The sequence below is a fragment of the Montipora capricornis genome, chromosome 9, assembly GCF_036669925.1.
Source record: "Montipora capricornis isolate CH-2021 chromosome 9, ASM3666992v2, whole genome shotgun sequence".
In the NCBI taxonomy this organism is placed as follows: domain Eukaryota; kingdom Metazoa; phylum Cnidaria; class Anthozoa; order Scleractinia; family Acroporidae; genus Montipora; species Montipora capricornis.
The window spans coordinates 1,682,216-1,695,677 of NC_090891.1; the positions used below are offsets into that span (position 1 = coordinate 1,682,216).

At 38.0% G+C, this 13,462-nt stretch overlaps 1 protein-coding gene across 1 annotated transcript in view; it reads left to right on the top strand.

The window, feature by feature from the left end:
- Positions 1-1,391: 1,391 nt before the first annotated feature.
- Positions 1,392-13,462, top strand: part of LOC138017099 (uncharacterized) — a 47,946-nt gene continuing 35,875 nt past the window's right edge. The window contains exon 1 of the mRNA XM_068864300.1: positions 1,392-1,644. Coding sequence (XP_068720401.1) covers positions 1,575-1,644 — 70 coding nt within the window. The 5' untranslated portion in view covers positions 1,392-1,574. The remainder of the gene's footprint in view (positions 1,645-13,462) is intronic.

Here is a 13,462-nt window from a genome sequence, read left to right on the forward strand (position 1 = left end):
GCCTCACTTTTTCATAAATAGAGTTTGAAGTTGATCGGTGTTCGCTTGTCAGATCAGGCTGTATGACAGGGGTGCCTTTAAAGTCTCGCTGGTACCGTCATATAATGAAAGTCCCCTTTGTGTATTCAAAAGACATGAAGTGACTGGCTTTCGTTTTCGTTTTGCACAGGCTTCGTTAGTTCTTGATAAATTGATCTTCAAAGTTGAGTGAAATTGAAGCCTCGATATAGGGCGCCAGAGCGGGTGAACCAAGGATACCCTAATAATTTAAATGATCCGATCAAGCGGATTGTGGTTTTAGTATAAGCACACGAAAGTCTTGCAACACAAGAAACGAGCGAAATCTATTTTTCAAACCAGATCGACCGGACCGCTTTTACGGAGACAGCCTCTTAAGCACGCGACGTTTTTGTGCCGCAAGCGGCAGCCGGCAGTGAACATATCGCATGGCAGGACAGTACATTCAACTCTCTCACAGATTTTGGAACTAATTTTCCCCAATGGAGAAACGATACTAAGCAATACGAATGTGGTTCTAAAGCGAACACATCTCACTTCCAGGGGCACCCAACGTCAATTTTCGGAAATTATCTGTTCGGAAGGCGATTTGAGATCTAGAATTTTCGGAGCATTTGTCGTAAAATTTCTTGGTGCCTGCCTCTCCTAGGAGTTTGGAACATCTGAAAAATGGTAAAATTGCCCATTTTTAACGGATTTTTACCCTAAAAAGGTCACCTAGAATTTACGGGAGCCTTTTTTCTGGCTGAAATTTTCGAAAAGGCAAGTTTTGATCCCTATAATTTTCGGATCACTAGACTTTCAGCTAGGAAGTCCGAACAGATGAAAAATTTTTAGGGGATAAAAATATGCCTATATCTACCTTTTAAATTTCTAAAATACGTTTAACAATGCTATGTTTAAGTGGTTTTGAACAATATTCTCGTTGGGTGCCCATGCACTTCCGGTTGCCCTGTCTCAAAAAGCTCCCTATTTTACACTACAATTACACAAATTCAACCTTGTGATGTCACTGTCTGCATTTTTCCTCATTATCATGCTTCATAGATAGTATTGTTCACTCACATGTAACGAATCGTTCACAAACGAATGGAGTCCGAGAATAAGTTTTGGACACAGACATTACGTCATGGCATCATAGCAAGAATACAAGTTAAGCCTCTGCACATGATCTATCGGAAATAACTTGAAGGGAAAGAGAAACTATTCAATCCAAATAATACTTGAATTAACCAAGAAGATAGTTGGTTGTGAAGCCACCAGTTTGTGTGCTGTAAAATTAAGAAATTTTGCGATATTAAGTAAGTTATTTCTTATCGCTCTTCAAATGAGTGGCTGTTTTATTTTCGAATGTCCCGTTTTGTTTTCGACTATATCACATCCACACGAATTTTCCAAATATAGATAAATTTTGCCTAAGCTGACGTGTTTTAGACTTCCGCTATTCAATTCAAGTCACGCCTTACGAATTCTGAAATCGTTAGGTCACTGATGAACACAAAGATGAGTTCTTTCAGCCTCCGCCATTTTTGAACGATTGCCACGAATCATACAGGATGACTTTAACGAGACTATCATTGTGTGTTCTTATTTCGATGGTTTTGGAACTTTATGACCACAGCGTGGGTAAGTTAATCCTGTTGTTTGGTTTCGTAAGTTAATCATTGTATGTCAACGTAGAATTTGTTCGATTGGCTTGTCTGAAATTCACAACAATTTCTGACGTTGTGGTCCACGCAAACTGCCTGACATAAATCACTTCGCTAAACCTTATTATTTTATCATTTGTTCTAGTTCCGAGAATTAAGTTATACGATCGTGCTGCTAGACAATTTTGAAAGCTTGCATACTTCAAGAGAGTAATTTCATTCGAGCTGTGAATCACGATGACCAGAAAGATGATTCGGTCTCCTTTCACACTTTTGAAACTTCTTTTAATCTTTTTACGCGCTATGAAATGCTTAAACTGCGTTTATTTTCCTGATATGTGTGGATAGTGTTGAAAATCGAGAAAGAACTGTTAATAATAGATAACGTTGCGTGACTTTGCGTTCAGGGCGAGACGACTTTGGCATATGCAAAGTATCGAGTGTCACGCAAACGAAATCGGTTTGAAAGCGGAAAATCCGAAAATGGTTTCTTCCGTGATATATTAGTACCACGCCATTTTACACAGTGGATTTGAGTCAATTTAAGCTTTCTTTGTGAAAATGTTCCATATTCAATTAGTATTGGTTCCGGTAGACTATTTTCAAGTCCACCATTTTATATCCGTTTGCGAAACAGATATACCCATACGAGTTTAGAAGTCAAGACACGATCCATGTCCGTATGCCCAGTTAGCTCGAGTCGCGCGCTGAAGTAGACTTGTCGCCCGACTAGTCATCTGCGCATCTTTTCAATGAACACGAGTTTCCCCAATTTTCAGAGCATCTTGGTTTCAAGCGCTGCAAAGTTACTCCTCTATTCCTCGGTTTTTGCTGTCTGTTTTTATTTCCTAATTGGAAGTTAAGAAAACTCATGGTAGTGTGGGCTATTGAAGCTCTTTTTTCGGTTCATGGCGCAGAATTAGAAGACTGGAATTCAGCATTCATTTTAAAGATTATTTACTGGAAGAATTAACTTTGTCAATCAGCGCTCCCGTAATAAATATTACTCTTTTTTTTCTCTTTTCTTTTCCTTTATTGCTAAGAAATTTTCGTTCGACCGGTCGCATTTAGCAGTAGGAGTTAACTCATTTACGTGAACAGCTGAACACGTTATTCGGAATCATTCCACCCTCCTTTTTACGTACACGAACAACACTACTCGAGAAAGGTGACTTAGATTTCCTGATGAACCTTCGGTTAAGCAGATTTTCAATGTAGACCTTCACTTCTGGAAATAAACTTCGTGGTATTGCAAGAAACTGAAGAAAGCTCTCCTGAACTAGCTGAGTATCAGTAAGCGTGATATTTGTAACTCTGGAATACACACAATGTCACCGTAACCCGATCTTCGCAAAATGCATCTGCTTCTTCACTTAACAACTGTCTAGCCTGATGTAATTGTTTTTCAGTCAGTCCACTCCTGTCCACTTCTGGGGCACATACTTCACCAACCATATTCTCCCTTGCTTTCAACACTCGGTCCTCCTTTCACGGGTTTCACTTTAACGGATTGCGATCATTGCAGCGATCGATCAGCAACAAATGTAGCTTTCATCAGCTTGTTTGTGTTAAATTCCCACGGCGCTGTGCTAAAAAAAATTGCCCAGTAATAGAAAAGATGAGCTCTTCTGAATTAAATGAAACATTAAAAAATCGCAACTTAATTTTCACGTATGTCGAAATCTTTTAGTCATCGAGTGTAAGTGTACATTCGGCAACACTACTTTAATTTGGCTGATTGGTAAACATGTAGATTATATCGGCTAGTCTGTGTCTGTTGATTTCACTGATAGCCTCTTTCTTCTCTTGTAATTTATTCATGCAATTTTTCGCTCCAATTTCCTTTTAAAAAATTACATCTGTATGAAAAATAGAGAAGCGGAGGCCGCCTTTGTGTTTATAGGTGAGAGGGAAAACAAAGCTGAAGAGCCTTTTCAAATCCTCTTGTCACCAAACAACCGCAACGGAAAATAAATGGGTGAAACACCAAAATAAACAAGTCTGTTGGAAGGGTGCTGTCATACGCTCAGAGTACACGCTTTAACTTGCTGTGAAAAAGAAGTTGAGCTTCATGTCAGCCTCGAAGCCAATGTTTCTTGATTCCCATTAATTCTCTTCAATCTTTCTGGGTTTAGTATTTTACTGGTAGCTACATGTCTTCTCAGGGGGCTATTTACCGAAGACATCTACCATGGTACTGTAATGATTTACGGTAAAACAATATCGTGTAGTATTAGAGCAACATATTACGTCCTGGAAAACAAAGCGTAGCTCAGTTGACAGTTATGGAATAAAGCACTTTGTCAAGTTATTGCACTACCACACGTACACAATGCGTACCTATTTTTCACAGTAGCCTCCCCGAAGTATCTCTGCTGATATTGAGAGACTTCAGAAGCGCCCAATGCGAATTGTCTTTCCGGATTGCGCTTACCAAGATGCGCTTTCGCTAACGGGGCCGGTCCGCTTGTGAGAGCGCCGGGAGACTTTAACCAATAAGCTCTTTCTTTCTTAAGTCGCTTCCCAGGCCATAGGCAGAAAGAAGTACACTACTTGAAATGAAAAAAACCCAATGATTACTTCCCAATCGTGGCCAGCTTTAGGGCATATAGTTTATTTGTGGCCCGAGTAGTATCATTTGCGCCCGAGCGAAGAGAGGGTGCAAAATGATGCTACAAGGGACGCGTTAACACGACAGAGGAAAAATGGCACGGGTCCATAGGTGCCTATGGTCCGGTAGCGGAACGGATAAAAGTTCACTATTTCTTTACAAAAATGACTGGAACCGTTCCACTTTTTATCGGACCCGTGCCATTTTTCCTCTGTCGTGTAAACGCGCCTTTTGTTTCAAAATGAACGCAGTTGGTGTAATTTACATAAATGTAAAGGAATATGAAGGTGGTCGCCATTTATGAAAGCGGTCTATTTAAAGGTGACAAAGACGAAGAGTACATGCTGCGATCGATAGGGCTTCTGCCGGTGAGAACTTCTAAACGCCAAGAGAAGAGAAAAAAAAAATTGGCAAGCATTGTGTACGTGTGGTAGTGCAGTAACACAGCGCTTTATTCCATATTGTTAAATGAGCTGCATTTTGTCTTCCAGGAGATTCAAGTTGTCTTTCCGTAACATGTAGCTCTAATAGTACACGATATTGTTTTGGTACCGTATATCATTGTAGTGCCATGGAAGATGTCTTAGGTAAATAGCCCTCTGACATGTGGTTACTAGCAAAATACTACACCCAGAAAGATTGCAGAAAATGCAAGGGAATCGAGAAACATTGGCTTCGAGGCTGAGATGTTGATCATTTTCAAGTTCCCTCACAACTTCTTTTTCACCACAGGTCTGAGCTTCTGACAGCTTTGTAATACAAACGTTAATGCCTGTACGGCGGGGTTAGTGTCTGGATGGGTGACCTCAAAAATAAAATATTTTGCCAACAACAACAAAATTTACGACATGAAAACAACATAAATTTTGAAATGCGAAGATAAAAAGAAACCATCAGCGGAAAACAGTTGGGAGATTTTTGCCACGTTCAATTTTTTGTATTGTTCTTTTGACTGCACAAGTAAATTGCAAAATCGAAAACGACCTCGAATTCGGCGGGCGCCGTGATCAAATGATGGCAAGATACCGGGTTTTTGTTTTTGTTATCTTTTTTTTCTCTTTGACAAGAAATGTGCGAATTCAATACAAAGATCACAATCGCCAAACAATTGCGGTTGACCATTGTTTCTGCAAAGTCAAAAATTTACTCTCCTACAGTGCACTGCCACAAAAAGAAAGCCAGGTTGGAAAAATAAGTAATGTAGGAATCTGGAATTCGGAATCCGGAATCCAGAATATTGAACCCGCATTCGGAATCGATCGATCAGTGGCTATCAAACCATTCAAATACAACTTAGAAAAAAATAAAAGACACAAAAACCCTTTTAACCACACGCAGTTAAAGAACCATTCACTACTTGCATAAACTTTAAGGCACATGTGTTGTGTTATGCAATGCGACACGTTTCTTTGGTTAACAGAATAAGTTCCCTACACATCTCATGTGAGGGTTTTTTTTACATCGATTGAACGATAATAATAATAATAATAATAATAATAATAATAACAATAATAATAATAATAATAATAATAAGTACTTTATTTAACCTGCAATGATGGATCAGGTGGTCCAAAGGGACCATCTGGTATTAATCCATGTGTAATAAAATATAAAATATACTTATAATTATAAACAAATATTAAAAAACCATAACAAACCGATAAGTACAATAAAAATAAAATAAAATGTAAGAATAATATTTAAATTCTTGAACATCTATGATTACTCATATCTTGTCCAATAAGAAATTGAATACTAACCGACAAAGGTTGGATTTGAGATTAAACATCGTTTTAGGTCAAAGTAGGCCTAAAAAGTTATTGCTCCTAATCTCACTCTTAATCTGAATCCTAATCTTAATTTCAGTGACTTAGGAGCAATAACATTTAATTAGGCCTAATTAGGCCTAAAACTACATTTAATCTCAAATCCAACCTTTGTCGGTTAGTATTCAATGTATGGTGGGGTCATACATGGTGGTTTGGTGCTTCGTTTCGTTGTTTCGCTGTTTCGCTGTTTAGTAATGTCCCCTTGAAAAGGGCTATTCTCTAATTTACTTTGGTAACGTGTTCCAGTCCATCGCTGCCGAGAACTCAAAGGTCTTTTTGCCAGTTGATGATTTGGCTTAAGGAATGTGTAAAATTGTAGGGTTTCTCAGCATTGAGAGGACATGTAGTTACTAGCAAAGTACTAAACCCAGAAAGATTGAAGAAAATAAAAGGGAATCGAGAAACATTGGCTTGTAGGCTGACATGCTGATCATTTTTAAGTTCCCTCACAACTTCTTTTCACCACACGTTTAAGCGTGCACTCTGAGCATCTGACAGCTTTGTAATGCAAAAGTTTCCTGGAGTAAAACGATGTCCGGCGGGGTTAGTATCTAGATGGGTGACCACTTTGTAACAGAAGCTTGAGACCGAAAATTCTATTTTAACGCTCAAAAATGCGAACTAAGATAATTTATCTTTATGTTGAAGCGCTCCCTGAACTCAGCTGGGGAAAGAAAACTGTTTTCATCTTTCATTAAGTGTCTAACTTCACGTACCCCTTTCGTAGCCCACGTTTTATAATTAATTGGACTATTTCCCACTTTAATTAGAGAATTGTGCCACAGGTTCATTGACAGAAACTGTTTGTTCGAAGTGATGTTACCATTGAAGCTAATTTCCGACCATCATTGCAAGACTTCGGAAAGAAAAGTATCAGATATTTTATAATATTTGTGTACATCATTTTTGTTAAGATTTCCTTTAAAGAGGTCCGTTCCTCCATATTCTGTTAAATGTAAATCGAAAAACAACTTCCACTTTCCATGGTTGTCCTAATCTAAATATTTTTTAATCCAGGTTGATTTCAGTGCTTTATTGAAAGATTTAATGTCTATCATCCTTAAGCCACCGCTTTTGTATTCACGGGTGATAATGTCGCTTTATCTTGTCCCCCTTTCCATCCCATAAAAAGTTATAAAAGATCCTGTTGATCTCCCCTGCCATTTGATGGCAGGGGAGCCAGAATGTAGACAAATTGAGATGCAACAAGGCTCTTCAACACAGTTATTTTCCCTAAGAGACTCAGTGTCCGGTATTTCCAGGAGCTTAAGACATTTTGTGCTTTTTCTATTTTTTCATCATAATTTGCTTTTATACTAGCTTCAGAATCTGTGGATATCCAAACTCCTAAGGATTTAACTTTATTAACCCACTTAAGATTTTTTTCTGGGCGAAAAACTTCGTTCCATCCGGCCTTGGAACCTATCCACAAAACTTCTGTTTTCTTGTTATTAAGTCGTAAACCAGAGATAGAACCAAGCAGCTCTAAATCTTGTAGAGCCACTGTGAATGATTCTTTAGAGCCGTCTAGGACAATTGTAGCGTCATCAGCAAACTGGCTGATTTTCATTTCTTCGCCCAGTGCACCGAGATTCCTTTAATAGTTTTATTTTGTCTTATTTTTTCGGCCAAAAGTTCCACACAAATAATAAAAATGTAGGGAGACAAAGGACAGCCCTGCCTAACTCCTCGGTCTAAAATGAAATAGCCCACTTGCCCATCCATTATTTAAGATGCAGCTTTCAATATTCTGGTAACATAATTGATGAACCGAAGTTAAACGATTCGAGTGTTTTCCATATGAATGACCTTTCCACCGTATCAAAGGCTTTTTCAAAATCCAGAAAAAGAAGTCGTCCAGGGATATTTTGGGTAGCAGTGTAATTTATTATGCCCTCGATTAATCTTATATTCTCTCCAATAAAACGGCCTTTAATAAAACCAGTTTGGTCATTGTTAACTATCTTTGGGATCACAATTTTAAGACGATTCGCAATTGCCTTAGCCGCAATTTTGTAGTCGATATTTAGGAGTGTTATCGGGCGCCCATTTTTAACAAGACGTGGATCTGCGTCTTTTTTGGGTATTACTTTTATTATTCCTCGCCTCTGACTAACTGAAAACTGCCTCACCTGATAAGCATAATTGATCGAATTTATCCCACATTAGAGCGGGGTTTACGTATTTGTCCTCTTGGTATTCCAGTTTCACCTTTTCAATTGTTTCTCGTATTTAATTAATATATTCAGTTTCTTTAAGAAAAGACGTGTTTACCTTCCGAAATCCTGCACCTCTGATATTAGAGTGGTGCGCAATTTTAATAGTTATCAAGGAGTGATATGTCTCGTAGCCTGGTGAGATATCAGTGTCTTTAACATTGGACACTACACTCTGGCTCACCAGGAAAAAATCTAGACGGCAATGAATTTCAGGGTTTCTACGGCGCCACGTATATCTGCGGGCATCTTGGTTTAGGACTCCATGCATCTATTAAATCGAGTTTAGCTGCATACTGTTTAATTACTTGTAGTGCCTTTGTATGAGTTTTGGCCAGGCCTCCCTTTTTGTCCCCGCGTAAATCCAGTACAAGGTTGAAGTCGCCACCAACTATAATTTCTTCGCAACTTCCAAATGGTTAAAGATGTCCTCAAAAAACTGCGGGTTGTCCTCATTGGGAGCGTATAAGTTTTGCCAATGTAATAACTTTTCTATCTACTTTGATATCACATATAATGAACCTGCCTTCAAGGTCAGAGAAGAAACGTTCCAGTTCAAAGTGTCGGAAACTGGGTGGTCACATAAGTCAGTGATTCCTTTTCTCGATTGATTTTTGTCACGAAGTCTCAAAATTTTGAATACCTTCATTGTTGAACGAGCCTGTTTCCGGTAAAATTGATTCTGTTTATTATTTCTGTCAACGGCCGTCATTTTAGCCAATCGGGTTTGTTTAAATGAAGTTAGTTTTGTATGAGTAGGACAAATTTTTTTTTCAATTGTGTAGTTTTGTGCTAGGGCTGTTTTCAATCTCTGGACGAGAAACGATTAAATCTGGACGATAATACTGAGAGAGTGTGGGCCTCTTATCCTCATTTCCCACACAAGAAAGGAAAAATTATTGTTGAATAGGATAGCTACTCCTGCACTGGCACTATTGCAACTGTTAAAAAGAGCTTTATAGCCCCATTCGGCTAACCAAATCGACACTGATTTTTCTGAACTATGCGTTTTTTGTAGAAAATAAATTGAAAAGCTTTTTGCTCTAAGCCAGTTGAAAATCTCTTTGCTATTTTGACAATTTCCTAAACGTCGTTTCAATAATAGTTTCAAGTCAATTATCCCCGTTTTTTGAAAAAATTGCAATAGAAAGGGAGAAAGTGGCAGTCTTGGATACCTTAGGATGGAAACCAGCCAGAACACACACACACACAAATAAGAACAATATTCCTAAAACGTATACTCATCTGTCACGTTTTTTGTTGCAAGCTTTGTCTCCAGGGAAAAAATATACACACAAATAAGAACAACATTCCTAAAACGTATACTCATCTGTCACGTTTTTTGTTTTAATCTTTGTCTCCTGGGAAAAAATATATGAGCCTCGATAGAACATTTGCATTCTTTCTGTTAGGTGTACGATAGGTAATGCAAAAAGTGCTCGATATGGTAAACAAAAACAGAAGACTACAACGTGAATTTAAACGTAAACTAATAAGAATTATCGAGAAACGTACATTAAACAAAATGACAATTTGGCGGTGTAAGAAAGAAGGGTGCATATACAAAACATCAAACACACACAAATGCGTAGATAAAAAAAACTAAATTACTTTGGAAGCGAGAAATTTGAATGGTTTGGAGTTCTTAATTAGTTGCAGTATATTGCCGTTTCTCTATTTCAATTTATAAGTGATCTAGGTCCTCTTCGGAAAATATTCTTACAGGAGAGCCGTCAGGCGAGGTCTTGATGTAAATCTTACCATCTAAAGTCCACACACTGAAAGTGTACCCTTCTGTCTCCGTTTGTTTGCTTCTTTTACAATTCTTCGCCTATAAGCCGTAAGGTTTTCATTGATGAAAATACGCTGCCGTTGCTGTCCACTTGAAGGGTAGCTAGGAAATATATCTGAGATTTTGACATCTTTTAGCTTGGCACGTTCCTTATAAAGTTTCGATTTCACTTTATGACTTCAAAATTTTACAATTATGGCCCTGCCGTGATTCAGCTTATGTGAAATTTCGATATTCTCCGGTTCTACTGTAATGTTCAGGGCTTCGGCAACTTTAATGACCGCTGCCTCTGTACTGGGATAAGCATCTTGTGGAATGCCGTGAATCTTCCTACTGCACTGTTCCAAATCATCTTGGTGTGCCCATTGTCTTTCCGATTCTTCTTTCTGCTTTCTAAGATTCTCCTTCGTTGTTATTAGCTCATTCCTTGTTGAAGCTAGTGTATTTTTCAATTCCTTATTTTTGTCCTTCGTTTTTTGCAACGACTCTTTCAAGTCTTTAATTAAGCTCTCTCCCGTAGAAGTTGGCAGATTCTTTTAAATCTTCGATTTCCTTCTTCAGCGTACGATTTATAAAGTTACCATCAGCGAAAAACAATTTGGGAGATTTTTGCTACGTTCAGTTTTGTTATTGTACTTTTGGCTGCAGAAAGTAAAGCGCAAAATCGAAAGTGACATCGAATTCAGCGGGCACCGTGATCAAGTTACCGCGGCGTGTTTACTCGCCAAACAGTGAAGCATCTGTGTCAAATGATGGCAAGATAGCGGGGTTTTTTGTTAATTTTCTTTTTCTTTCAATTATAAAGTTTGACAAGAAATGTGCGAATTCAACACAAGGATCACAATCGCCCAACTCTTGAGGTTGACCATTGTTTCTGAAAAGTCAAAAATTTACTCTCCAAGACGAGGTTATCTATCACCAGGTAATTCCATCGTTTTGGAAATAGCAGCTATTTTATTATTCATCAGCGTCACAATTTTTTGCTAATTTTGGGGGTCATTTTTGTTGAAACGCAAGTACGCTTCCAACAGACCTGTTTATTTTCGTGACTTATGCACCGCTGCTTACAGTGCACTACCACAAAAATCCTCCCGTATTACATTTTCAACCCACGTATTCAAATTTGTAAGCTCGAAAAATACACAACATGATATTAAAAGTCACAAAGGCTGGAAATCTCACAAAAGCCTTTTTCAGCGAAAGAAACAAACAACATATTTGCTATTAGAGGCCAAAAACCCTTCCTATTTCAACACACTCACTACGCTCAATCCGTGTCACAAATCATATGCAATTAAATAAACTTCTGACAGTTCACATGAAACTCTTTTCGAAAGAACCTTGACCGTAATGAATGAAGCACAAAAGAGTCAACAAGCTTTCCTTCAAATAACTCTTCCATGTCACATTTCCAATTTTTTTTTCACCTTTGCAGAGTTGAGTACACAATAAATGTAATTTACCAGACAACTTAGATGCGACTTAGGAAAACACTGTAATGCATTCGAGGCGTTCGATTCCTTCAATGTTTGTTAAATGCATAAAAAATTGTCATTTGATTTCAGTGTTGTATATAATACCAAGTTAGTAAAATATTGGAAGCAAAGCTCACTTGATATTCAACGGCGAAAAATGAAATTGTTGACGAAGACCATTACTCGTCGCTTTAAAGATTCCAGATATTTACTTTTCTCCGCCTGTGTTGTTCATCCAATTGACGTTCCATTCTTTAGCTCCATGAGGGTATATTTTGTTTAAACTAAAACTGCATTCGCGTTACAATGACTTTCGACGACATTGAAGGTTAACAAGAATTAGCGAAATTTCCAATTGTTACCGCAAGACTGTGCAGAGTTGAGTACAAATGAATAAAAATAGCCAGACAACAGAGATCACAGATCCACTTAAGGTGTTCGATTCCTTCTTTGTTGAACCCATAAATTACCAGAGAATTTGCCATTTGGTTTCAGTGTTGTACATAACTTCACACTGGGCAACATATTAGAAATACAGCTCACTTTGATTTCGGCTCGATGGGCGAAAGATTGTTGTCGAAGTCCATTACTCGTCGCTTTTAAGATTTCAGATATTTATTTTTCATCGCCTGTCTTGTTTAATAATAATAATAATAACTTAAAAACTTATATAGCGCATGCGTCATGACAGAATGATCGTATGCGCTTAACATGGATTAAAATACCAATCAAATTTATCAGTTCATAGAACCTAAGAATATGTTCATAAATAGATTTGTAAGTTAACTTAAAATTAATTACATGAATTCAAAGTACCAATAAAATTGTTAATTCCTGTAAACTAAAAATATGCTAATTTAAAGTAATAAGTTTTAAGTTGACTCTTAAAATTGTTAATTGTGGTGGCTTTCCTAATGAAGGAAGGAAGTGAATTCCAAACGTGAGGGGCAGCCATACTAAAAGAACGGTCACCGAGTGTAGAATAAGACTTACGTAAAGGAAAATTTAAAAGTAATTTGCACCGGTCTTAATGGAAATAAGATCACTTATGTAGGACGGCGCTAAGCCACTGGTTGCCTTGTACGTTAAAAGTGCTATTTTGAACCTGATTCTGTAGATTATGGGAAGCCAATGAAGTTTCATCAATAATGGGGTAATGTGACAGAATTTACTTTCCTCATAAACTAATCTGGCGGCCGAGTTTTGGACCCTTTGAAGCTTGGATAACTGGTAGTCAGGTAGACCATACAATAAGCTATTGCAGTAATCGATTCTGCATGTGACAAAAGAGTGCACCAGTGTTGCGGCCGCTTCTTGCGTTAAATATTTTCTTATGCGTCTTATATTGTGTAACTGAAAGAATGATGCACTACAAAGATTGGTCACATGTTGGGACATATCAAATGTATCATTGGACCAAGTACCCAGATTCCTAACAGATCTGGACTTGGTTATCAGGTGATTTCCCACTCGTATGCTAGTTACATTGACTTTAGCTAATTGCTGACGGGTTCCGATCATAATAAAGTCAGTTTTATTCAATTGACGTTCCATTCTTGAGCTCCATAAGGGTATATTTTGTTTAAAGATCCACTTAAACGCCATTCGCGTTACAATGACTTTCGACGCCATTGCAGGTTAATTAAATGTTCTCTTGTGTGCACCAGAGAAATCTACAGTTTACCCCAACCCCCTCAAGCCTAACAAAATACGCACAGAAGACTGTATGCACAAAGACACCACTTAGCAGGGGAGTGGCAGGTAAGACTTTTGCCGACACGGAAAAAAATTAAAGAACGACGAAATCTTAGCCATTTTCCGACGGGGATTGCCATACTGGCAATCCAGTAAGAACAAGAAAACTATCTTACT